The sequence below is a fragment of the Lampris incognitus genome, chromosome 8 (genome assembly GCF_029633865.1).
Source record: "Lampris incognitus isolate fLamInc1 chromosome 8, fLamInc1.hap2, whole genome shotgun sequence".
Taxonomy (NCBI): domain Eukaryota; kingdom Metazoa; phylum Chordata; class Actinopteri; order Lampriformes; family Lampridae; genus Lampris; species Lampris incognitus.
The window spans coordinates 30,936,437-30,960,813 of NC_079218.1; the positions used below are offsets into that span (position 1 = coordinate 30,936,437).

Sequence of the window (24,377 nt, forward strand, 5' to 3'; positions counted from 1 at the left end):
ACAGGGCCAGAGTGCAGGGTGATGATGACTCTCCTCTCCTAAACCTCCATGCAGATGAAAAGTGATGGCAACAGCATCAACACCGACTCTGTAGGTGATTTTGTACATTACTGTTTAAGCAGTCTGAGCCAGATTCCACAACATTTGGTCTGCTTTGCTTCAGATAGTCCAATACCAACTTAAAATGAAGATATTGGTCTATGCTGAAATGACCTATATATCTATCTATATCTATCTATCTATCTATCTATCTATCTATCTATCTATCTATCTATCTATCTATCTATCTATCTATCTATCTATCTATCTATATATATATATATGACATTTCTAGAATACAGAGAACACTATACTTATGTATGTATTCATTTTACTTTTCACAATTTATGTTACTTTTGGGTTTTATATTACATTGGATTTTTGTTTTTTACTTTAATCTTTTACTATTCATGTTACCTGCCTTGCATTTTTATTTAGCTCTTAGTGTTGTTGTGAGTGAAGCATCAGGTCAATTTCCTGGTAACTTAAAAATTTGACTTGCCTTAGTATGCAATAGTACGTGACCATGGTGATGTTTAACGAGACTCAGTTTCAGAATATGATGTGACAAAATTGTGTTTGTTTAGATATCAGGATGACGTATTAAACACAGAACAACAACGACAAGTCCTGGACACGGTGGAGAGGATTGTCCTGACCATATTCCTCTCACTCATCATCATTGTGACAGTGTTTGGAAATCTCTTGGTCATGGTAGCACTGTGCAAAGATAGGCATCTACGGTAAGATCATCCCAGCGAATGTTTTTCTTTTCTTTTTAAAAATTTATTAATTATATAAATATATTAAATTATATATATTTATTTATTGTATACAAAATGTATAAAAAATATTAATTAATAATTAGGTAAGCACTGCTTACCTAATGAAATAAAAGAGAAAAGATTATTATGAAATATTCAGTTTAAAGTGTTAAAAATTTCCATCAACTTTCTTGTGTGTGTTGTTTTCAGTTATAATGAGGTTGTTTGAGGCACACAACTTTATATATTTTACTTGTTAATATGCCACATTAGGATATGCATGTACACAGTGTGAAAAAGTTGAAAACACTAAGAATCTATAAAAAAGTGTCTTTCATTAAGGAATTATGGTGACCGGTATCTTTCTGTACACAGTTCAAAAAAGTAACAAGTACAAAAAGGTCATACTGTATGTGTATATAGTGAAACTTTACCGTACAGTATTAACATCTGTAGTACTGCACTCGTAGGAGACGCATTGCACTAAAAGACAAAAAAAAGAAGAATAAAACAACAAACCTATGCAACAAAACAAAAAGAAATCCAAATCTTATATTGCCATAAAATAGAGAAGTGGAGTAGAGCAGTGTTCTTCCATACAATTTGAATACAGACAGTGGTTGTTACGAGTCTGACCGGTTGCAATAATAAGTTGCGGATTCCAGTACCAGAATATATATATTAATTTTTGAATGTCACACCTCTCCTTTACCCCATTGGATATTGTGCACATGATGTGCATGAAGAGGAAGTAAATGGTATGTTTTTTTCTCGAGTAGATTTATTGACAGCTGATGATTGCTTATGGCATGAAACAGGCTTGTAATGTCTCAGATCAAGTATTTTGCCTTTCCTGGGGAACTTCTGATGAGGATTTTGCAGATGTTGGTGTTACCACTTATTGTCTCCAGTTTTCTCATAGGCATGTCTTCTCTGGACAGCAAGGCCTCCAGTAAGATGGGTGTGCGTGCTATGGTTAACTACATGGTGACCACCCTGGTTCGTGTTCATCGGTATCATCATGGTCATGATCATATGGTCAGAGAAGGGCAGCAGGGACAGCCCTGTGGCATCCAATGAGAACATAGAACCAGTACAGGCTGCTGACACATTTCTAGACCTCATCAGGAACATGTTTCCTCCTAATCTGGTGGAAGCTTGCTTCAAGCAGTATAAAACAATGTAAAAGAAGGTAGTACACACCAGGAATGTGACAGTGGCCTTAAACCTCACCGACTCCCTCAATGCCACAGAGGCTGCCCTCAGCGTCAACCTCAGCAAGGTGCTGCACACCATACAGGAGACTGTAGAGATCATCCCTGTCTGGTTCCTCCAATGGGATAAATGCTTTGAGTCTGGCAGTGTTCTCCATGTGCTTTGGACTGGTCATTGGGAACATGAAACAGCAGGGCCAGTTGAAGCCATCATGAGGCTTGTCGCCATCGTTATAGGGTATGCTCCAGTGGGGATCATGTTCCTGATAGTGGGGAAGATCGTGGAGATGAAGGACCTGGCCAAGGTAGGGGGCCAACTAGAGATGTATGCCATATCAGTCATTGTGGGCCTCCTCATCCATGGCCTCTTTGTACTGCCGCTGCTGTACTTCCTGGTGACCAGGAAGAACCCCTACAGCTTCATTGGTGGTATTCTCCAGGCTCTTATCACTGCACTGGGCACCTTTTCCAGCTCTGGCACCCTGCCAATCAGCTTCCGCTGTTTAGAAGAGAACAACCGGGTAGATACGAGAGTGACAGGCTTCGTCCTCCCCTTAGGTGCCACCATCAACATGGATGGCACTGCCCTCTATGAGGCTGTGGCAGCCACCTTTATCACGCAGGTCAATGACATGGACCTCAACATGGGCCAGATTCTCACCATCAGGGACCGCCTTCGTACCACCGTCAATGTGCTGGTCGACTCACTTGGGGCTGGCATTGTTGAGCACCTTTCCCATGGAGAGCTGCAAAGTCAGGATGCTGAGCTTGGCAACTCAGTCAGAGAAGATAATTGGAAAACCTACCAGCTCGTATGCCAAGAAAACCAAAATTGTCACTTTTTTCCCCCTAAATGTTTGTCCACATAGCCAGACCAGTTCAAAGGAAAAACGATTCTCACCATCAGGGACCGCCTTCGTACCACCGTCAATGTGCTGGGTGACTCACTTGGGGCTGGCATTGTTGAGCACCTTTCCCATGGAGAGCTGCAAAGTCAGGATGCTGAGCTTGGCAACTCAGTCAGAGAAGATAATTGGAAAACCTATCAGCTCGTATGCCAAGAAAACCAAAATTGTCACTTTTTTTCCCCTAAATGTTGGTCCACATAGCCAGACCAGTTCAAAGGAAAAACGTTTCCTCATGGTTTATCTAAATGTGTTTAAATTTACTTTTTTAAATTTACTTTTTTTAGGGTGCTGTTCTTTATCCAGTGAGAGGGTCTAAGGACAGGATGTTGTGTTGCTGTATAGCCCACTGAGGCAAATTTGTAATTTGTGATATTGGGCGATACAAATAAAATTGACTTGACTTGCCTCACTGGATTTTTTACACACACACACACACACACACACACACACACACACACACACACACACACACACACGTTGGATCAGATCATATTAGTATAGTATGTAATGTCTCATGCAGATGCATTGTATGAAATACTACTGAGTGATATATTTCTGTTTTCACATGGAATCATTCCTCTTCTGGCAAGAAGTTGGACTTCTCAAACAGCTTACATATATGTGTTAATTCATAACAACACATTCAAATCTGCCCAAACCTTACATCTGTACAGTGAGTACTTAAGAAGAAAACATTTTACAGGCAGTTGTAGGAGAAGGCTTGGTGGTGTTGGCAGGTATGATGAAGTCAGATACAACACCCACTCAGAATGAGAATTTTCATCCATCTGTGGATGAAATACAAAAATATTTTACAGCGAGCCAGAATCTATTCGTTTCCCCTATAGGATAGAGTCCCTCTTCTCTTTGCTTCTCTTCTCTTCAGATCATCCACTCTCCCATTATCATGGCCTCTATTCTATTCTGTTCCATTCTATTTTATTTTACTCTATTTATTCAAATCCAGGTTGGTCATACTGTCTTATCTTCTGTGTCCCTCATTTTGTAGGAAGAAGAAAACAAACTATTTCATTGTGTCGCTTGCTTTTGCTGATCTGCTTGTGGCACTAGTGGTTATGCCCTTTGCAGCCATAGAGCTGACCACTGGACACTGGCGATACGGGGCGATCTTCTGCCTGGTCCGAACCTCTCTAGATGTGCTGTTGACCACGGCATCTATACTGCATCTCTGCTGCATCGCACTAGACAGGTGTGTGTGTGTGTGTGTGTGTGTGCGCACGCGCATGTGTGAGTGTCTTTTGATGTATGTGTCTGTTACTGTGTTTATGGAATGTGTTAACTGTAAAAAAAAACAATGCAGTGTAAATACACTTTTTACCAACACAAACTTACAATTATTTATATATATATATATATATATAAAAAGCTTTTTTTAAAGTTCATCAGTTAATGTGTCTTCACAAAAGAATCCAGTACTCTTTGAAAGGAATATGCCTCGGTTTTGTCGATTTCCTCTCCAATTAAGAAACGCCTCAAATTTGTTGCCTACCAACACGGAAATCGTTAATTCGAATCCCTGTGTTGCCTCCGGCTTGGTCAGGCGTCCCTACAGTCACAATTGGCCGTGTCTGTGGGTGGGAAGCCGGATGTGGGTATGTGTCCTGGTCGCTGCACTAGTGCCTCCTCTGGTCGGTTGGGGCACCTGTTCGGGGAGGAGGGGTAACTGGGGGGAATAGCGTGATCCTCCCACACGCTACGTCCCCCTGGCAAAATTCCTCACTGTCGAGTGAGAAGAAGCGGCTGGCAACTCCACATGTATCGGAGGAGGTATGTGGTAGTCTGCAGCCCTCCCCGGACTGGCAGAGGGGGTGGAGCAGCAACCAGAACGGTTTGGAAGAGTGGGGTAATTGGCCAGATACAATTGGGGGGGGGGGATGGGGGGGAAATCCAAAATAAAAATGCCTCACATATATTGGCAAAAGGTTTAGTCTTTCAGTGAGCTCCAGATAACACAGACAACCCAATTCAGATTTGTCCCACAAAAATGAAAAGATACCCAAAGCCATGTCTGACACTACAGTTTTTTGGTTTCTGATATCAAATAGCCTATGTTCTTCATGTAATTGATTAAAAGTTCACACAGTGATTACTGTAAGCTCTTTGTATCATCTCAGGATCTAGTTTCTCAGGAAACTTATTGCAATGAAGGTTTTTTTTGTTGACAAAACCAGATCACAGTGGGAGGTGAGAAGAACAGAATGTGCAATAAATCATACAGGAGTGCTTTAGTTATGACACATGAAATGGCAACAACATTCACAGCACAAATTTAGGAATAGCGACAATAATAACAGGAAGTATTTAGCCAACTTCGGATGCACCATCTTCTTCATCGAATGTACATAAAAAAGTAAAAGGGACACAATCATTTACCCTGTTACATTACTGTTAATGTTTGTATGTGTGTAAAAGATACCACTAGCACAGGCAGTGGCTTCAGGTTGCCACAGAGTGTGTGTGTGTGTGTGTGTGTGTGTGTGTGTGTGTGTGTGTGTGTGTGTGTGTGTGCGCGCGCCTGTCATTCCAGATATTATGCTATCTGCTGCCAGCCCCTGGTCTACCGACACAAGATGACCCCCGTGAGGGTGGCAGCCATGTTGGGAGGCTGTTGGCTCATCTCTTCTTTCATCTCCTTCCTACCCATCATGCAAAACTGGAACACAATCGGCATCGAAGGCATAGTGAGTCTTTAACAGCAAAGATCAGAATCAATTCATCAGTCAAATTTTATCTTTATAATACATTTTATCTTTTCAAGCAAAGTTTCAAAGATGGCAAACATCTCAATTTGTCTATCTATTGCAACATTTTGTGTGTGTACTTGTACTTCTATCTTTGTGTGGACCAATTTGAGTTAGATTTTAACCCTCAGAGTGAGGACATTTTTGTAAAGTTAGGACATTTTGGGCCTCGGTGGGAGAAGAACGCACGGGGTGGAGTTTCTGGTCACAAGCTGAGTGCTGGGAGAGAACAGCTCCAACCCCTGTATGTGAAGCATCAACCTCCACGATGAACTGACATAAGGGGTCTGGTTGGATGAGAACAGGTGCTGAAATAAAGTGTCTCTATCTCGATGAACGGAGCATCTACCTCAGTGGTCCAAGAAAAGAGGGTAGCTGAAGAGGTGAGTTGGGTAAGAGGCGTGGCCACACAGCTGTAGTCTCAAATGAATCTTCTATAAAAGTTAGTGAAACCCAGAAACTGCTGGAGTTGTTTCAGGAATGTGGGTATGGGCCCCTCTGCCAGTGCCTGTATCGTTCCAGTATCCACCTTCATCTGCCCACTCTCAATGATGTATCCTAGAAACCCAACAGATTTTACATGGAATTCACATTTTTCAGCCTTGACGAACAGTTTGTTGTACAGTAGTCTTTGTAGAACTTGTCTCACGTGCTGGATGTGTTTCTCCATGTTCCGGGAGAAGATAAGGATATCATCGAGATAAACAAAAACTGACCAGTTCAGAAAATTATGAAGGATGTTGTTGACAAGAAGAAGACAGCAGGGGCATTGGTTAATCCAAAGGGCATGACTAAATACTCAAAGTTGCCAAGGGGGGTATTGAAGGGAGTTATCCATTCATCTCCTTTCTTGATTTGGACCAAGCAGTAGGCATTTCTGAGGTCAAGTCTAGAGAAGATGGTGGCTCCTTGGAGTGATTCAAAAGCAGAAATAATCAGAGGAAGGGGATATTTGTTTTTAACTTGTGTTATTTAAACCATGGTAGTCAATGCAGGGGTGTAATGAATGGTCTTTCTTGAAGAAAAAACCTGCACCGACATGGGAGGATGATGGCTTTATGATGTCTGTGGCTAGGGAGTCATGGATGTAAGACTCCATGCCCTCTCTCAAGGCGAGACAGATTGAACAGATGGCTGGAAGGCAAGGGAGTTCCTGAGAGCAGATCAATGTTGCAATCATAAGGGCAATGTGGAGGCAATGAGCCCGTTGCTTACTAAAAGCTTCTACCAGGTCATGGTAAACAGAGGGAATAGTTGACAGGTCTGGGTGTTTAGTGCCCGATGAGGGAGCAGTGGCCTCTGTTGGGACTAGGGCAGATTTCAGGCACGATGAATGACAAAAAGAGCCCCAGCTCTGAACTTTATTGGTGGACCAATCAATTTGGGGATTATGTAGTTTTAACCAGGGTTGACTGAGGACCAAGGGGGTATGAGGGGAGGAGATGATGTGGAACTGGATGGACTCACAATGATTGCCACAGAAGATGAGGTGCTGGGGCTCAATAATGTGAGTTACTTGAGCAAGGAGCTTTCCATCAAGGGTGTAGGTATCAGGGGGAACTTCCGAGTGGGTGAATGGATATGCTGGCTTGGGGAACAAGGTTGGCATCAGCCGATGAGAGGCGGGCTCCCCACAGTTGCATGGGTTCTTCAGCTGGGGAGAGGGAGATCGGAGAGCCAGGAAGTGCAATGGAGGCTTGGGAAAGGGCTAGTTCTCGCAAGAGGTGGATGGGATGAGCGAGAGAAGGGCAAAGATGGAGGATGGCTAGCTTTCTCTCTACGATGCTCATGAAGACAATTATCCAACTTAATGGCTAGGGAGATTAAAGCAACTAAGCCAGTGGTTCTTAACTGGTTTAGCCTCAGGACCCACTTGTGTCTGGGGCCATTAAGTCTCAACCCAAAAATAGTTGAACTTGAAAATCATTCTTATTTACTTTACAAAATGATGAATGAAGCATTCAATAATACTATCATGCACTATTCAAAACATAAAAAAAGCAAAACGGCCATCTTCCCAGTACAAATAGGCCTATTGCAGTGCAACATGAACTGGTCAAAACAGGCCTCTGAGGTAGTTAAAAAGCTCCTCGGTGGCAAGGCGCCGGGTGTGGATGAGATTGGCCCTGAGATAATGAAGGCTCTGGGCGTTGTTGGGCTGTCTTGGCTGACACGCCTTGTCAGTGTCGTGTGGAGGTCAGGGACAGTAGCTGTGGAGTGGCAGACTGGGGGTGGTGGTTCTCATATTCAAAAAGGGGGACCGGAGGGTGTGTTCCAATTATTGGGGCATCACATTGCTCAGCTTCCCGGGGAAAGTCTACTCTAAGGTGCTGGAAAGGAGGCTGCGACTGATTGTTGAACCTCGGATTCAGAAGGAACAATGTGGATTCTGTCCTGGCTGTGGAACAATGGACCAACTCTTTACACTTGCGGAAGTGCAAGGGTTATTCCATGGATACTTTTTTCGCAGTTGAACACGTTAAATATATCTTCACAAGGGAGGGGACATGATATGATTTCACAATCTGAAAAAAATATCTCATCTCATCTCATCTTCAGCCACTTTTCCGGGGTAGGGTCGCGGTGGCAGCAAGTTAAGTAGGGCACTCCAGACATCCCTCTACCCAGCAACGCCCTCCAGCTCCTCCTGGGGGATCCAAAGGCGTTCCCAGGCTAGATTGGACATGTAGTCCCTCCAGCGAGCTCTGGGTCTACTCTGGGGTCTCCTCCCAGTTGGTCGTGCCCGGAAAACCTCCAAAGGAAGGCGCCCAGGAGGAATCCTAATCAGATGCCAGAACCATTTCAACTGGCTCCTTTCGATGCAAAAGACCAGCAGCTCTACTCCAAGCTCCCTCCGGGTGTCTGAGCTCCTCACCCTATCTCTTGTTAGGGGGGACGGGGCACTGGGGGTAATAGCGTGATCCTCCCACGCGCTACGTCCCCCTAGCAAAACTCCTCACTGTCAGGTGAAAAGAAGCGGCTGGTGACTGCATATGTATCGGAGGAGGCATGTGGTAGTCTTCAGCCCTTCCCGGATCAGCAGAGGGGGCGGAGCAGCGACCGTGACGGCTCGGAAAAGTGGGGTAATTGGCCGGATACAACTGGGGAGAAAAAGGGGGAAAATAATAAAAAAGGCTCGTTTGAAAAGGGTGAAATGGTAGATCTGATTACAACTTTTTGTAAAGCAAAGAATATGAAATTATAGCCACACACATAAATCTAATAAAGTGTAGTGTTGATTATCGTTGACATTTTGAAAAGCAGGCTTGAATATAAGGGTGTTTCTTTATAAAGGGTACCATTTCATTAATTCTAGCAACTTCTGGAAAGACTTTGTTCTGTCCCAGATTGGAGAGAGGTGTGCATGAAACAGTGAATTCCTGCTCCTTTCATTTAAAATCTTGAAATCAGCCTTTCAGCATGTTTTGTCTTTGCCAAATTTGTGTTTTTGTCTCCTGCCTCCCCCAGATTGAAGAGAAGCGTGCGATGGCAGGAGGCTCCAATGACACCAGCTGTGTTTTCATGGTCAACCGTCCCTATGCTCTGATCTGCTCTGCTGTGGCCTTCTATATTCCTCTCGCTCTCATGCTTTTGGCCTACCAGCGAATCTATGTCACTGCCATGAGTCACGCGAGGCAAATTGAGACATTACAGCGTGCTGGCTCTGCCCCAATCACAGGCGTCTTCCCCCGTACACCCTCCATCAGTGCCTCTGCGAGGTCCTCTGATGCCCTGGACCAGGCAGAGTGCTACAACCTAAGCATGAAAACAATCTCCTCCTCTGCTAAGGCGTCACCTGCTTTGACCAGCCGCATGCGTGTAGAGACCAAAGCAGCAAAGACGCTGGCAGTAATTATGGGATGTTTCTGTCTTTGCTGGTCACCTTTCTTTATCACCAATGTGGTCGACCCATTCATTCACTACTCAGTGCCGTGGCAGCTGTGGACAGCGTGGCTTTGGCTGGGGTACATAAACTCAGGCATCAACCCCTTCCTCTATGCCTTCCTGAACCGGGCATTTCGAAGGGCGTTTCTGGTTATTCTCTGCTGTGGAGATGACAGGTTCCCACGACAGGGGAGCAACTCTTATGGACACAACGGCAGGGCTTGTTCTGCTGCATCTGTCAATGGGACGTCTATGGCGCTAAGGTAAGAAGGTCGGACATCTGGTGTGTCTGAGACCCCATTTACACCTGGCATTTTTTTTTCTTCTAAATTTATTTCTGATTTTTCCCTTTTTTCTCCTAATTTAGTGGCCAATTGATCCCTATTTTAATTCAAACACCCACCCTCGTATTGCATGCGTTCGCCAACTGCATCTCTCCGGCCGGCAGTCTCGAAGGAAAGCGCCTCCCCACTTTCGTGACAAGGCGAATCCAAGCCGAACCACTGTTTTTCCGACACACACAGAGACGCATTCACATGACGAACACAAGCCGACTCCGCCCCCCTCCCGAAGACAGCGTTGCCAATGATCGCTGCTTTATCGAGTCCGGCCATAGTCGGATCTGACGAGACCGGGGCGCGAACCCCAGTCCCCAGTGGGCAACTGCATCGACACCAAGCCGATGCTTAGACCGCTACGCCACCGCGGACCCTACACCTGGCATTTTAATGTGACTTGTATCCAAATTGTATGCAAACAGGTTTCAGTAAATCAGTCATTCAATTTTTCGTTTACACTTGTCATCAAATATGCATCTCCTGTAGCTGGATGGAAATTATCTTTCGGGGGCGTCCGGGTGGCGTGGCGGTCTATTCTGTTGCCTACCAGCATGGGCATTGTCACTTCTAATCCCCGTGTTGCCTCCGGCTTGGTCGGGTTTCCCTTCAATTGGCCGTGTCTGCGGGTGGGAAGCCAGACGTGCGTATGTGTCCTGGTCGCTGCACTAGCGCCTCCTCTGGTCGGTTGGGGCGCCTGTTCGGGGGGGGCGGGGGTACTGGGGAGAATAGCATGATCCTCCCACGCGTTACGTCCTCCTGGTGAAACTCCTTACTGTCAGGTGAAAAGAAGAAGACAGTCATTATGACTGTTTTGGATTTTCAAAGTTTAATAACTGAAAAAAAAGATACAGACCTGCTGCTCCCTGAATGCTCCTAAAATTGCATATATCTGCATTAAAATAACTTATATCAATCGCACAAAAAAGTTATGATAAGATCTACCTAAAACGACCATGGGTGATCAAAAAGATCGCCGGTTTTTAAACTCTATATTCTGCCAAGATAAATACCCAGTTGAGATATTAATGCATTGCATGTATTGGTATGCCTGTTAGGAAACGACTGACACCAAAATTAACATTTTAACAACTATAACTCTATTTTGAAAAAAATCAAACTTCAGCGAGACATGGTCAAACTTCCATCCATTATCCGAACCGCTTATCCTACTCTCAGGGTCGGAGACACCCTGGACAGGTCGCCAGGAACATTACAGGGCAGCTTATATAGTATACATATATCTCACTTTTTACCAATAAAGTTTTTAATTTATTAATAAAAAGTCAGTGAAACACACACACACACACACACACACACACACACAGGATCATTGGTGACATCCCCACTAGCAATTTTTTGTTATAAAAACGTTCTGACAATGTTAGTAAAACAATCGCAGAATGTTCTCTTGAGTGTTTTCAGCGGGAAGTTTTCATGGCGTCCACAGAACCTCCTAGGATAACATTCTGGGAACGTGTTATAGAAAAACGTGCTGTAATTTCAGGCCTTGATAACATCCTGAAAGCATTTTCAAAATGTTGCTTTGCAAAAATGTTCTTCCTTTGTTATCATGTAACATTGCAGGAATGTTTTATAGAAGAACATTTTATAATCTGTTACCTCAACAACATCCCCAAAACATCATCTGAATGCTGCACCTGAAACGGTTTTCCTTTGTTAACGTTTAACGTTATAGGAACATTATTTGAAATGGTAAACATCCTTAAAATGTTCTTTGAACATTAGATGAAAACATCTTCTTTAAAACATAATCAGAACCTGTAGGGAATGTTAGCCAATGTTGTGGGAACATTCCCTGCTAGCTGGGATTAGGCCGATAAAATGTGAAATGTAAAAAAAAAAAGAAAAAAGAAAAAAAAAAGAACCGAAAATAACCATTTAAACGGTCCCAAACAACGACCGGAAATTCAAAAACTACTAGAACGATCATGGCGGTGATTTTGACCGTTTTGGCTTTTCAAAGTTTAATAACTTTGTGGGGGAGGGGGGAGAAGATACAGACCTGTTGTTCCCCGAATTTTCCTGAAACTGCATATATTTGCTTTAATTGAGTTTTAGATCAATTGCACAAAAAAGGTTACGATAAGATCTACCTAAAACGACCATGAGCGGTCAAAATGGCCGCGCGTAATTTTCGCGCCATCGTGCGCGTCATGTCACGTGTGTTGGTCGCGTCATTTCCTTCGCAACATTCAGTTATTTTTTACATTTCATGTTTTATTCGCCCTTTGCAGACGCGTCACAATTATCACGTGACGAGGGAGTCTGCGCCATGACGGACGGCAGTAAGTGATAGACCGGGAAATTCAAAAGCGAACAACAAAAACAAACAAAATATTGCGACGGATAAGTAGCTATTATAGTTTAAATTTACGTGATGGCTACCAATAGTCAGAGTAATGTTGTGGAGTTGTCCTGTGAAGTGAGTCACCTTGTAGGACGCCACAAGAGCGATGTGTGGAGAAGCTAGCGATAGCAGGGTTAGCTACCGACCCGTACCTTCTTCCTACCGATGTGTTCATGGATCTAGCAAAATCGTCCACTCTGCCCGAGTTCAATCCACACGATCTGTACCACTATGTTACCAACGGAGTGTCCTCATATACAGGTGCTGACCTAAGCATACAAAAGTCTGGATGCTTACCAGTTCTTTGTAGCTGGTTAGGTTACAGAATCGCGGTGCTACGCCCACAGCAGGGGGATGTACCTCATAATGGCAAAGGTAAGACATAGCTAGCCAGCTATGTATGTTTTTAACCTATTTCCCCTAGGATGCCATCAAAACTCAAATCGACTGTAACCAAAAGCAGCTCATACTTTCCTTGCCATTTCATAGTAGGTTACACAGTCTTGCCATCTAGCTAGCATTTGGGTAATTCCATAGAAAGTGTTAAGTTTGAGTCCACAACATTCAAAGGGGACAAGGAGGCATAATAAAACTGTCAGTAATGTTTTCAGTGTCTGAAGCCACTGATTCAAGTGTACTGGTTAGCATGAAGCAAAATACAATTAAATAATAAATATACAATTTGTATATTTTTAGCTGTTTTTGTTAAATTACAATCATTTTCTCATGTCCACTCTGACCATTTCTCACATTCATGTAAGGTAATACTTTAAAAATATCACATAAATCTCAGAATTTTATTGTTCTTATGAGCAAAAATACTTCCCTCTTCACATGAAATGTGTTAATTAAATTAAAAATTTCATAATTTTGGTTAAAAAAAAAATATATATATATATATATATATATATATAATTATATATATAGTCAGTTCAGGTTCAGGCCTTGTCTGTTGGCACACTGCACGGCACAGCAGGAAATCACCATCGTACCATAAAAGTAAAATAAAAGTAAAATAAAACTAGCTTCAAACAACGAAATGTCAAACTATAGCTAACGTGCCTGCTTGTCTTAAATTTGACGCCCAAGTCTTCTGCCGTCCGTCATGGCATTCGTATTCCCCGCGAGTGGGACATGACGTCACGTGCAAAGGGTCAATAGGCCTTGCTACGTTTCATAGATTAGCGATATGTGTTTTCCGTTTTGTATATCAGCTAATATTGCCAACATGTCTGGGTACAGGCGCCGTTTCAGACGTACCATGACTACCACCGAGACGTTGCAGTATTCACAGGTGTTGGACACCCCTTACATAAAATAGTATACTTGAAGTCTATTTTATTAAGTAAACTTCAAGTGTACTTAAGTATAATTTTGTTTAGCATATCTCTGATAAGTACTTAAAAAGTAAACTGAAAGTATACTCACTAATATTTAGTTTAAAATAAGTATACTAATAGCACACTTGAATAAACTACTTTTTTGTAAGGGACCGGCGATTTTGAACTGTTTGAAAATAATATTAAAGTTGTTAGAATGTTAATTTTGGTGTCATCTTTTAACAGACATACTAACTTACGCAATGCGTTAACATCGCAATTGGGTAATTATCTTGACAGAACATAGAGTTTAAAAACCGTGGGAGGTCATTGTGACCGCCTATGGTCGTTTTTTAAAGTTCCGGTCGTTATTTGGGACTGTTTAGATGGTTATTTTCAGTTCTTTTTTATTTTCTTTTTTTATTTCACGTTTTATAGGCCTTGTTATGTTTGTTAGATTAACAATATGTGTTTTCAATTTTGTTTTTCAAGTTTGACCATGTCTCTCTGAAGTTTAAATTGTTTAAAAATAGTATTATAGCTGTTAAAGTGTTAATTTTGATGTCAGCCTTTTCTTAACAGACATACTAATATATGCAATGCATTAATAGCTCAATTGGGTATTTATCTTGACAAAATATAGAGTTTAAAAACCGGCTGTCATTTTTACCGTCCATGGTCATTTTAGGTAGGAGTGAAACCCCTGTCGTTCTAGTGTTAAGAGTCATCAAGAGCCAGGGAAGAATTTACGTCACCATACCAACTGTCCAACTAGTTCAGCAGTACTGGGCTGGGCTATAACAAAACCTGTCTTTGTTTGTCTTTAAATCTTTCCCATCATTTATTTCCAGTTTTTGTCCATTTTTATCGCTAACTGCAGCCTTAAACATTTTAATAAATGGTCACGGATTTAGTTGCAAAAAATACATTTCGACTCTAGAGACATTGTTGTCAGTAGGCCAAAGATTATAGACTGATGGAAGAAGAAAGGAACATAACTTGGCTTGTCCGTTTATTTTCTTAAATAACTGCTAAATTTTATCCGTGTGAAATGTTAAAGTCTGAATAAAAGACATGAAATAGAAGAAATTTTTAACAAAAATTAAGATGTGCAGCCAAGAAATTTGGCTCAGGCCTATAAATATCCCTGTAATAAAACAGACATATATAAAGTTCGCAAAGACACTAGGAGTAAATCCATGAATATACATTCCAAATCATTACAGCAGGTGGCTTGAATAAACATTTTATTTTTCATCCCAATTGGCTCCTCTCTACTTAATTGTCTTTATTTACACAGTAAGACACAGTAACTGTCACACAAATGAAAACAGAGACCAAAGCTGCACACAGATGTGAATGGTTTAGCTGGGGCCATCCTTTAATAGTTATGCAATCACGTTGTTTTCTTGCTACAAAAAGGAATTCTAGTTGTGGTTTTATATTGAATGCAAACCTCGAGTTTTGACATTGTAGCGTTAACTCTGCAGTGACTACACCCACTCAAAACTACTTTCACCAAAAAACAAAAAACAAAATATAGGTCAATATATAACCAGTAATCCATGGCATGATTGGAAATCATATGTGAATTAGTCATGGTTTGAAAGGAACAAGTAGCATGTGAAAGTGTTATGTGGTGATATTCCTCATCTGTGGGATAGTATAGGATAATTTTAACCATAACCATTTGAGAGAGCTCGTACAAGAGGGCAGCTGTTGATGGTAGGGACTGAGATTTATAGGACAGCTTTTTCTTTGGCGCTCAGTCCCATACAGTGAAGTGGGTGATGGAAGAGGGGACATGTTTGTCTGCACTGTTTAACTTTTCTCCAAGTAGTCCATTGCAAAGGCATGGGTGCACAAGCACACACGCAGAAAATGGACAGACAGACAGACAGACAGACAGACAGACAGACAGACAGACAGACAGACAGACACATACATATCCTCAAGCATTATTTTTCACACTGTATACACACAAACAACCCACAGACATATAAAGTCCCATCTTATTGTTCATATTGTATGCACGACAACCCGTCACACACACACACACACACACACACGCGAAGACGTTTACCCTAAATGTACCAAATTCTGTTTTTTTTTTTCCTGTCTGTTCCTCAAGCGGATTCATAGTTTAACAGTTTCCCCTCCCAGTTGTGACTTCTCTGTTTTCATTCCATTCTGTTCATTGTAGACATGCTTTGAGCTTTGAGATTAGGCACACTTCACTTCTATACACAGTAAGCGCTAAATACTACTAATAACTCATACACATTATTAAACATTGTGCCCAATGCAAATGCTATGGGCCAGAAAGTGCAGTGTCAAATTGTTTTTGTTCACATTGGTATATCTGTTAACACACTTCACTTGGCCTTTTTTCCCCTCTCATGGGACTTATTTAGCTCCAGTGAGTTACCAGTGTTATGTATTATTTTACCCCCATGTGCATTTGTAAGCATGTTTTAGGTTTTAGTGGCTGTTGGCTGCTAACTGACTTTTGCATATCTCATCAATTTTATTTGTTCAAATTTTTTTAGTCCACTTATTTAATCCACTAGAGTTTGGCTGTGACTGACTCGCCGCGACTGTCTTGACTATATCCTGTAATCAACAGGTACATATCATTTTTATGTTTATATATTTTATTCTTGTCACTATGCATAAAAAATGAATGGCTTAGTCTGCTGCATAATGTCTCAGTGCCAAATATAGTGTTTGGTTTTGACTATGGCTGCAAGTGTCAAACATCCTGCATCCTGTAACCTCCAGGTAATTGACTGTAGTGGACAATAAATGACTGGAGACCAGAAAAACAACTTACTCAGGCTATCTTTTAAGAGTAACATAATGCAGAGATCATGCAACTATATTTACATGTTAATGAAATTGACCTGTCTTAATTATAGCAGGACAAGTACCTTCCTTCCAGTTGAGTGTAAGCTTGCATGCATGTTTGGGCTTCCGCTACTCATGTACATCTGTCTTCCTGGGGTTTTTCTTTTTTGGCTTGTTTGTTTTGCTAATTGGAATAAAGTCTGACAACTCAGCCACCGGTTGATCGCCCCAAGATCTGGAAAGGTGCTTTACATATGAAAAATATTTCATTACCATTATTCATAATCCTAAACTCTATATACAGTGGTCAGTATATGAATTATGCCCTGCAATTTATGCAGGTTGTTTGGTAGTTGGATGGGCCAGGGATGGACAACATGAACAAAAAGGGCCGGTGTGGGTGCAGGTCTTTGTTCTAACCAAGCAGTTACACACCTGAGTCTACAAATCAAGGTCCTTAGCAAAGACTATTGGTTGACTAATAGAATCAGGTGTGTAACCGCTTGGTTGGAAGAAAGACCTGCCCCCACACTGTCCCCCTCTGAATCATGTTGCCTATCCCTGGTGGCATTAGACTTGCTATCCGGGTTATTCTCAGAAGTAGACTCATACTCCAGACATAGATTGAATGGGCAAGAAATTTGGATGACACTGCAAATTCAGTACCTTGGTAGTCTGTTCTCGAGGAAGTGTATTAAGGAATACCTCCCTTTGTTACATGAGAACAAGTGGAACTTCAAGAAATGAACCCTCACAATGAATCGGTGTGTTTTTAGACCTGCCACTGCAGGTGAAAATTATTACTTACCTGGCAGAACCAGCAGTACTGTAGGCCTGCCCTTGAGTAAGCCTAGTCTGATCACATTATAGTTTCAATCGGATCCAGGTCCATAAAACAAGTCTGAGTACTTGAAATCATGACCCGGTATGAGAAACAACAATAAAAAAAGCAAAACAAATAACTGTCTAAGTAGCAGTGCTGCTAGTATTATGAAGATGTTGTTTGTCTCGGTTACTACATGCATGCTACATGTGAGTCTCAGCTGTGTCTCCTGTATGAAGGACTGAAACCAAGTGACCTTGTTCTGCTCTGTGTATATGTAGCCTACACACATCCACTTCTGCTGTCTGTCTTTTGTTTGCTTGATCACTGCTATATTTCTAGTTGATCATTATGATGCTTTCAACAACTAATCTTACATACATTGAGCTTAGTCTATGTGTACAACATTCTAGTGCATCAGAACATGTAGTGTGGGGACGGAGTGGGTGGGGGAGCAATGTTAGGGAGGCGCCCAATGTTAGAAGTCAGGGTGCAACTAGTGCACCTACTTCAAGTACTTGCACCGTAGTTTCAGCATACACAATATTATTACATATGTCATTTGCTTATACTATAAAACTAGTTAGGAACATTTTTTGTTTTGTTTCCCTCCTCAATGTACAGTAACACACACACACACACACACACACACACACACACACACACACACACACACACACAGAGTAAAGCTTGTTTGTCCTTTGATGAGAGTGATGTGTCCAAGAAAGGACCACGCACTCTTCATCGCTTGCTTTCCAAGTTCTCCTTAAGTTGATGTGTTTTTGGAAGTTGATTTTCAGTCTTTGACATGAACAGATACTGACAAAGGTTCAAATTAGGACACATACACACACACACACACACACACACACACACACACACACACACACACAACAAGCATGCTAATGCACATGGTCATGGTTTCAAATGTACAGTTTAAGCATAAACAGAAATGTGCAGAGAGACAGCCTCACAGACATGCACACAATAACTGTGTCAGTATTTCAGTTTACGCTATCTAGATGTAACGCTCAGCAGCCCATGACAGTGCAATTCATTTTGAACCCAAGGCACTGCTTGAGGTTCAGTTTGCTCTGTCAAATGGCACCAGAGCAGAAATAGTTATTTTCTCTGACTAACCAAAACATCCTAATACATTCCCCTCAGTGAACCTTTAATGAGGCTCTCTGAATTTCCTTATTTTGAGGGTTGGAATTTGTGTATAAGTTAAAACAACGTTTTGCCATAAGAAAACATGGGGTTTTTCATCAAGGGGTCTTTACAGTGTTTTTATTGCTGTAGAGATAACTAACGATTTAATAGCTACAAGTGTAGTACAGGTAACACCAGTGTCCTACAGAAACCATGTATCTCAGTTCTATTTATCCATGTTTGGTTGTATTGAATTCATTAATTTTTTTTGTTAATTTTCTTCTATTTTTACAGTTAACCTTATCTCTGAAATATGCATGTTTTAGCTGTCAAACTTATAAAAACCAAGTGTAGTATATTCAGTATCACAAATGGGCTATTCTAATTCTGGATTAGCCAGAAATGAGAACTATTGATGTAGTGAGGTCAAGAGATTATGAAAAAATAAAAAATCAGACACGACAACTTTCAGGCTTGATTTACCTTGTAATGAAATTTCAACCAAGAAATGAATTTCAGGTCTAAAGAGTTGAAGATTTATAAACAGAGCAAGGTTGTTAAGTATTTGTACTCAGTTTGTTATAGCTTACCGTATTTCCTAGACTACAAGTCGCTCTCAGCAAAAAAACGCGTTGTAAGGAAAAAAAAATAGTGTTGCCACAGAAATTGATGAGTAGAACGGACATTCTCATTCAAATCAACATAGCAGGATGGTCAAAGCGGCAGCCATTTTAATTTGAATCACTACCATTGTGAAGAACTGTGACCATTGTAGCAGCTGACTGCTGTATAAATCAACTTGCGGCAAGTCGTGGACTCTTTTTTAAAAAATGTATTTTTTAAGTCGCGGAGTCACTGAAGTGGGGTTTTGCAGTAACGACCAAACAAGTGGAGTAGTAGGAACATTTACGGCCACACTGACGTGTGTTGTCACCATAAAAGGTAACAACAATTGCCATTTTCTATTGAACTATTCAAACGACCACGGCAAACAGTTCAGTGTGCGTTCTACCCTCATTCAATCGCCAACTTGTCTTTTTATCTAAGGTTCTGGAGAGAGTAATTTCTTCTCAGTTGATTTCTTTTATGAACACCAATACTGTTCTTAATAGTTTCCAGTCTGGTTTTAGAACGCTTCATAGTACTGAGACAGCTCTAGTTAAGGTCACTAATGATCTACTGCTGAATGCAGACAGAGGTGACTGCTCGATTTTAGTTCTTTTAGACTTAAGTGCTGCCTTTGACATGGTTGATCACAACATCCTCTTTCATTGTTTAGAGACTTGGGTTGGCATCAAGGGCTTGGCATCAAGGGCTCGGCTCTTAACTTATTATGCTCTTACCTCACCAACAGGAATTTTTTTCTGTTCTGGGTGACTCTACCTCCTTGGTGGCTTAGTTGAGTTGTGGTGTCCCTCAAGGCTCAGTTCTTGGCCCCCTTCTCGTTTCTATATACATGCTGCCCCTTGGCCAGGTCATTCAAAATCATGATGTGCTCTACCATTTTTATGCTGACGACACTCAGTTATACATGTCACTAAAACCCACAGATCCTAGCGCCCTATTAAATTTCACAACTTGCATCACTGACACTAAATCCTGGATGTCCAGAAACTTTCTTAATTTTCATGATGATAAGTCTGAGGTCATTCTGTTCGGTCCCGAAAATTCCATCAGCCCGTTTTTTTTACTAATCTTGGTGGTCTGGCAGGTAGTCTTAAGCAGGCTGCTAGGAATCTTGGGGTAATATTTGATGCTAACCTCAGTTTTGATAATCAAATTAAACACATTGTTCAGTCATGCTTCTTTCCAGCTCAAGCTACTCTCCAAAATTAGGTCATTTTTATCAGCTGCTGATTTGCAAAAAGTTGTACACGCTTTTATCTATTCTCGGCTTGACTACTATAATGCACTTTATTCTGGTATCAGCAAGGGTTCCCTCCACCATCTGCAGTTGGTACAAAATGCCACTGCTAGGCTCATTACCGGGACAAGGAGGCATGATCATATCACTCCCGTGCTTGCCTCCCTACACTGGCTCCCTGTTATATTTCGAATTGATTTCAGAATTTTACTGCTCACTTTTAAGGCTTTATATGGTCTTGCTCCTTCATACATTTGTGATTTATTGACTTGGTATGTCCCCCCCTCGACCATTAAGGTCTGCAGATGGAGCCCTGCTAGTTATTCCCAGGTCTTGGTGTTTGAACCTCCACACTATGGAACTCTCTTCCTGTTGAGCTAAGACGAACTAAGTCTCTAGCTTCTTTTAAGTCTCGTCTCAAAACTTTTCTTTTTGTGAAAACTTTTACAAATGTTTGATATTTGTTTTTATTTATACCGTTTTTATTTTTACTCTTATTTGAGCTTACTCTTATTTTTGCCTTGTCTGCTTTTATCTGTTTTTTTTGTGAAGCGCTTTGCAACATTGTTTTAAAAAAGTGCTATATAAATAAAATTATTATTATTATTATTATTATTATTATTCAATTTCTATGGTACAGTATTTTCAATTGAGTCACAAGATTAAACATTGCCATCTAGTGGCCTTAGTTGAAATGCGGCGTATTCGTACGACAAAATTAAATTGTAGAAGTCGCTTTGGAACGTAAATCGCAGGACCAGCCAGACGAGTAAAAAAAAACAACAAAAAAACAGCGATTTATAGTCCAGGAAATACGGTATTTACCAGAGGCTAATATATGCAGTGTGTTTGATAAACAACTCTGAAGTTAGTGTCCCATGTTGTATATCTTTTTATATTATCAAATCGTTCATGTTTAATTGAAAGTACAAATTAAAAAAAAAAAAAAAAGGCCAATCCCATCTGAATCTGAACTCATTTCTGACAATGGCAGACATGCACAATAAACACTTCTTTTGTCTAAATGTGTCAGTGTAAGATTAGATGTATTTTATTATGGTAATGTCTTTTATAGTATTTCATTGTACTTTACCTCAAAAAGATCAACAGTCTAAAATAATGCGGTTGTTGAAGGATCTCTTTTACAATTCTTGTTAGATGATTAAATCAACATAAATTAAATCATCTCCTCATTTTCAGTTAAAAAAGTCGAACTGGCGGGGACCACTGATGTTGTGTGTTTGTGTTTTATTTGGGGAACTGGGAAGTTTCTGAAATAGACACTTAATCAGTTAAGCATGAATACAAAAGTATGGGAAACACTTAACCAAAAACACTTCTTCTCTTTTACTTTCTTGTACGCGCACCAATCTTATTAATTATTTAGTTTATGAGCGGTCACAAGCTTCGCTAGATGGATGAACACTTTGTTTTTTATCTATTTGTGGCCCGATTTGAAAAACTTGTTTTACTAAATGATAATTACTGGTGGATGTCACGTGTGCATTTCACATGAATAGGGCCCATCAGAGATCTGCTAGTAAACGTCCCCTTCTCAGTGCTGGGACATGACATCAACTGCAGATCATGAGCCTTTTTACAAGCAGTTGGCACACAAACAAAGACAAGTGAAGACGTGTTTCATTTTCTGGTCATTTTTTTTAAGTCTGTGACAGGCTGTTAATTGGACAGTGGTCTGTTTAGACATTAAACAGACTGCCCGAGCAGAAAACACCCAAAACAGAAGAAAGAAGTTACAGAACATTCCTGTTTAACTTTCTGTGTCTCCTCCTAACACTCCCCATGCCGCATGGGTCTGTGCGTGTGTGTGTGAGTGTGTATGTGCGCGCATGTGTGCATCTTCATGAAAGTGAGTCGCAGCATTACAAAGTCAAAAACAGAGCATCTGGATTTGCCAGAGGGATCCATTCTTGGATGTTCATTCAAGTGTGTGTTTGTGTGTGTGTGTGTGTGTGCGTGCGTGCGTGCATGCGTGTGTAAACTTATGTGTATCTTACCCTCTGAAATTATATCTACCAGCCTGTTTTTCTCTAGTCTCTCTGTTCTATTTCCTCTTCGTCCCTCACGCTGCTACTGACTCAGCCACTATCAGTCTCATGTCATCTGCGAGGCGCTGCCTTCTCAAAAACCAACAGCCAGACAAGAACAAGGATGGACTAACCTAAATTCTCCAAAAGGAGCACTGACCCTAAGGTGTCTATGATGGAAAACACATGATTAATGCGCGCGCGCACACACACACACACTCTCTCTCTCTCTCTCTCTCTCTCTTTCTCTCTCTCTTATCGCTTATCTTGTCTGACAAGAACAAAATGTTTCAACAGAGAAAAAAAACTATCTGACATTATCAACGATAAGCTTTCTATTATCACCCCTTCCAACCAACTAACGTCCTGTTCTTTTTCTGGGCTTGCCTTTGGTGTTAAAGGGTCAGAGGTACAGAACCCCCCGCCCCTCTCAAAAAAAAAAGAAGCTCCAGGGCATGACGCCGTAATCCTGCAAGGCATTGTTGGTGCGAATGGGTCTACATGTCAGTGTGAACCTATTGTTTGACACATCATGTTTAACACGCAACCAATGAAAATGCATATCTGTTTTCTACACACACACACACACACACACACACACACACACATATATATATATGTATATATATCATCCATCCATTATTCGAACCGCTTATCCTGCTCTCAGGGTCGCGGGGGTGCTGGAGCCTATCCCAGTAGTCATTGGGCAGCAGTCGGCGAGACACCCTGGACAGGCTACCAGGCCGTCACAGGGCATCTCTCTCTCTCTCTCTCTCTCTCTCTCTCTCTCTCTCTCTCTCTCTCTCTCTCTCTTATTTATATATATATATATATATATATATATAAAGAGAATGATTTCATTCTAGCAGCCAAATATTTATCTCTCCTCCGCAGCACTATGACAGCCCAGCTCTGCATGTTGTGGAAGTACTGGCAATATATAAAAAAATATCCGTTGCCTACCAACACGGGGATCGCCGGTTCGAATCCCCGTGTTACCTCTGGCTTGGTTGGGCGTCCCTACAGATACAATTGGCCGTGTCTGCGGGTGGGAAGCCGGATGTGGGTATGTGTCCTGGTCGCTGCACTAGCGCCTCTTCTGGTCGGTCGGGGCGCCTGTTTCGGGGGGAGGGGGAACTGTGGGGGCAATAGCGTGATCCTCCCACGCGCTACGTTCCCCTGGCTAAACTCCTCACGGTCAGAAGCGGCTGGCAACTGACCATGCATCGGAGGAGGCATGTGGTAGTCTGCAGCCCTCCCCGGGTCGGCAGAGGGGGTGGAGCAGAGATAGGGACGGCTCGGAAGAGTGGGGTAATTGGCCGGGTACAATTGGGGAGAAAAACGGGGGGGGATAGATAAAAAATAACAAGACATCGAAACAATTCAGAAATCTTAACCCACACAGCATTTTTTCAGGTCAACGTATAACCAAATTACAGGAATTTGATGAATGTGAAGTAGAGGATTCATTCTAAGTGTGAAAGGGGGATTTTTTTTTATTTCATCAGTTTTATGAAGGATTAGAAAACCCAGAAAAATTCCGGGATTTTGGAGTGAAAGACGTTTGTTACCTGAGACAATTAGAACATCTATATATCTAATGCACATGTAAGCAAACAAGGAGGACGTGATAGAGATCCTTTTCTTACCCTCCGTTTCACCGGCGTGTTTCTCTCTTTCTTCTTTTAGACTATCCTTCCTGCCCAACCGGAGCTACAGTGACAATGGACGCATAATACTGGCCAGTGAGCAGGAGTCCAAAGACTCTTTGGGGGGACCGTGAAGACGTCTTTACAATGGAGGCAATTAGATGATGTCATCTTTGCAGTTACAGTGACAGAGACTTGATGGTGTCATCTTTTCAAAGGTAGTACCTCAATGGTGTCGTCTCTACAACCTCTGCTCTACGCCAGTGTCGGTCGACATGGACAATTCAGCACAAAAGGTTGTTCGTTTGTAGCAAAGTTGTCTTGACATCTTGGTGAAGTGGTCTTGAGTATATTTTCATTGATATCTTATGGGAATAGTCAGTTTAAGATGATATCA

The 24,377-nt window shown here is 41.6% G+C and overlaps 1 protein-coding gene and 1 pseudogene across 1 annotated transcript; both read left to right on the forward strand.

Moving 5' to 3' along the window:
* LOC130116350 (5-hydroxytryptamine receptor 4-like) lies at positions 1 to 24,114 on the forward strand. Its single transcript, XM_056284268.1, has 6 exons — positions 1 to 90; positions 627 to 782; positions 3,935 to 4,135; positions 5,474 to 5,627; positions 9,156 to 9,835; positions 24,021 to 24,114. The coding sequence occupies exons 1-6, from the start codon at positions 65 to 67 to the stop codon at positions 24,112 to 24,114; spliced, it is 1,311 nt and encodes a 436-aa protein (XP_056140243.1). The 5' UTR covers positions 1 to 64.
* LOC130117023 (excitatory amino acid transporter 1-like) lies at positions 1,629 to 2,886 on the forward strand (annotated as a pseudogene).
* Positions 24,115 to 24,377: the final 263 nt, after the last annotated feature.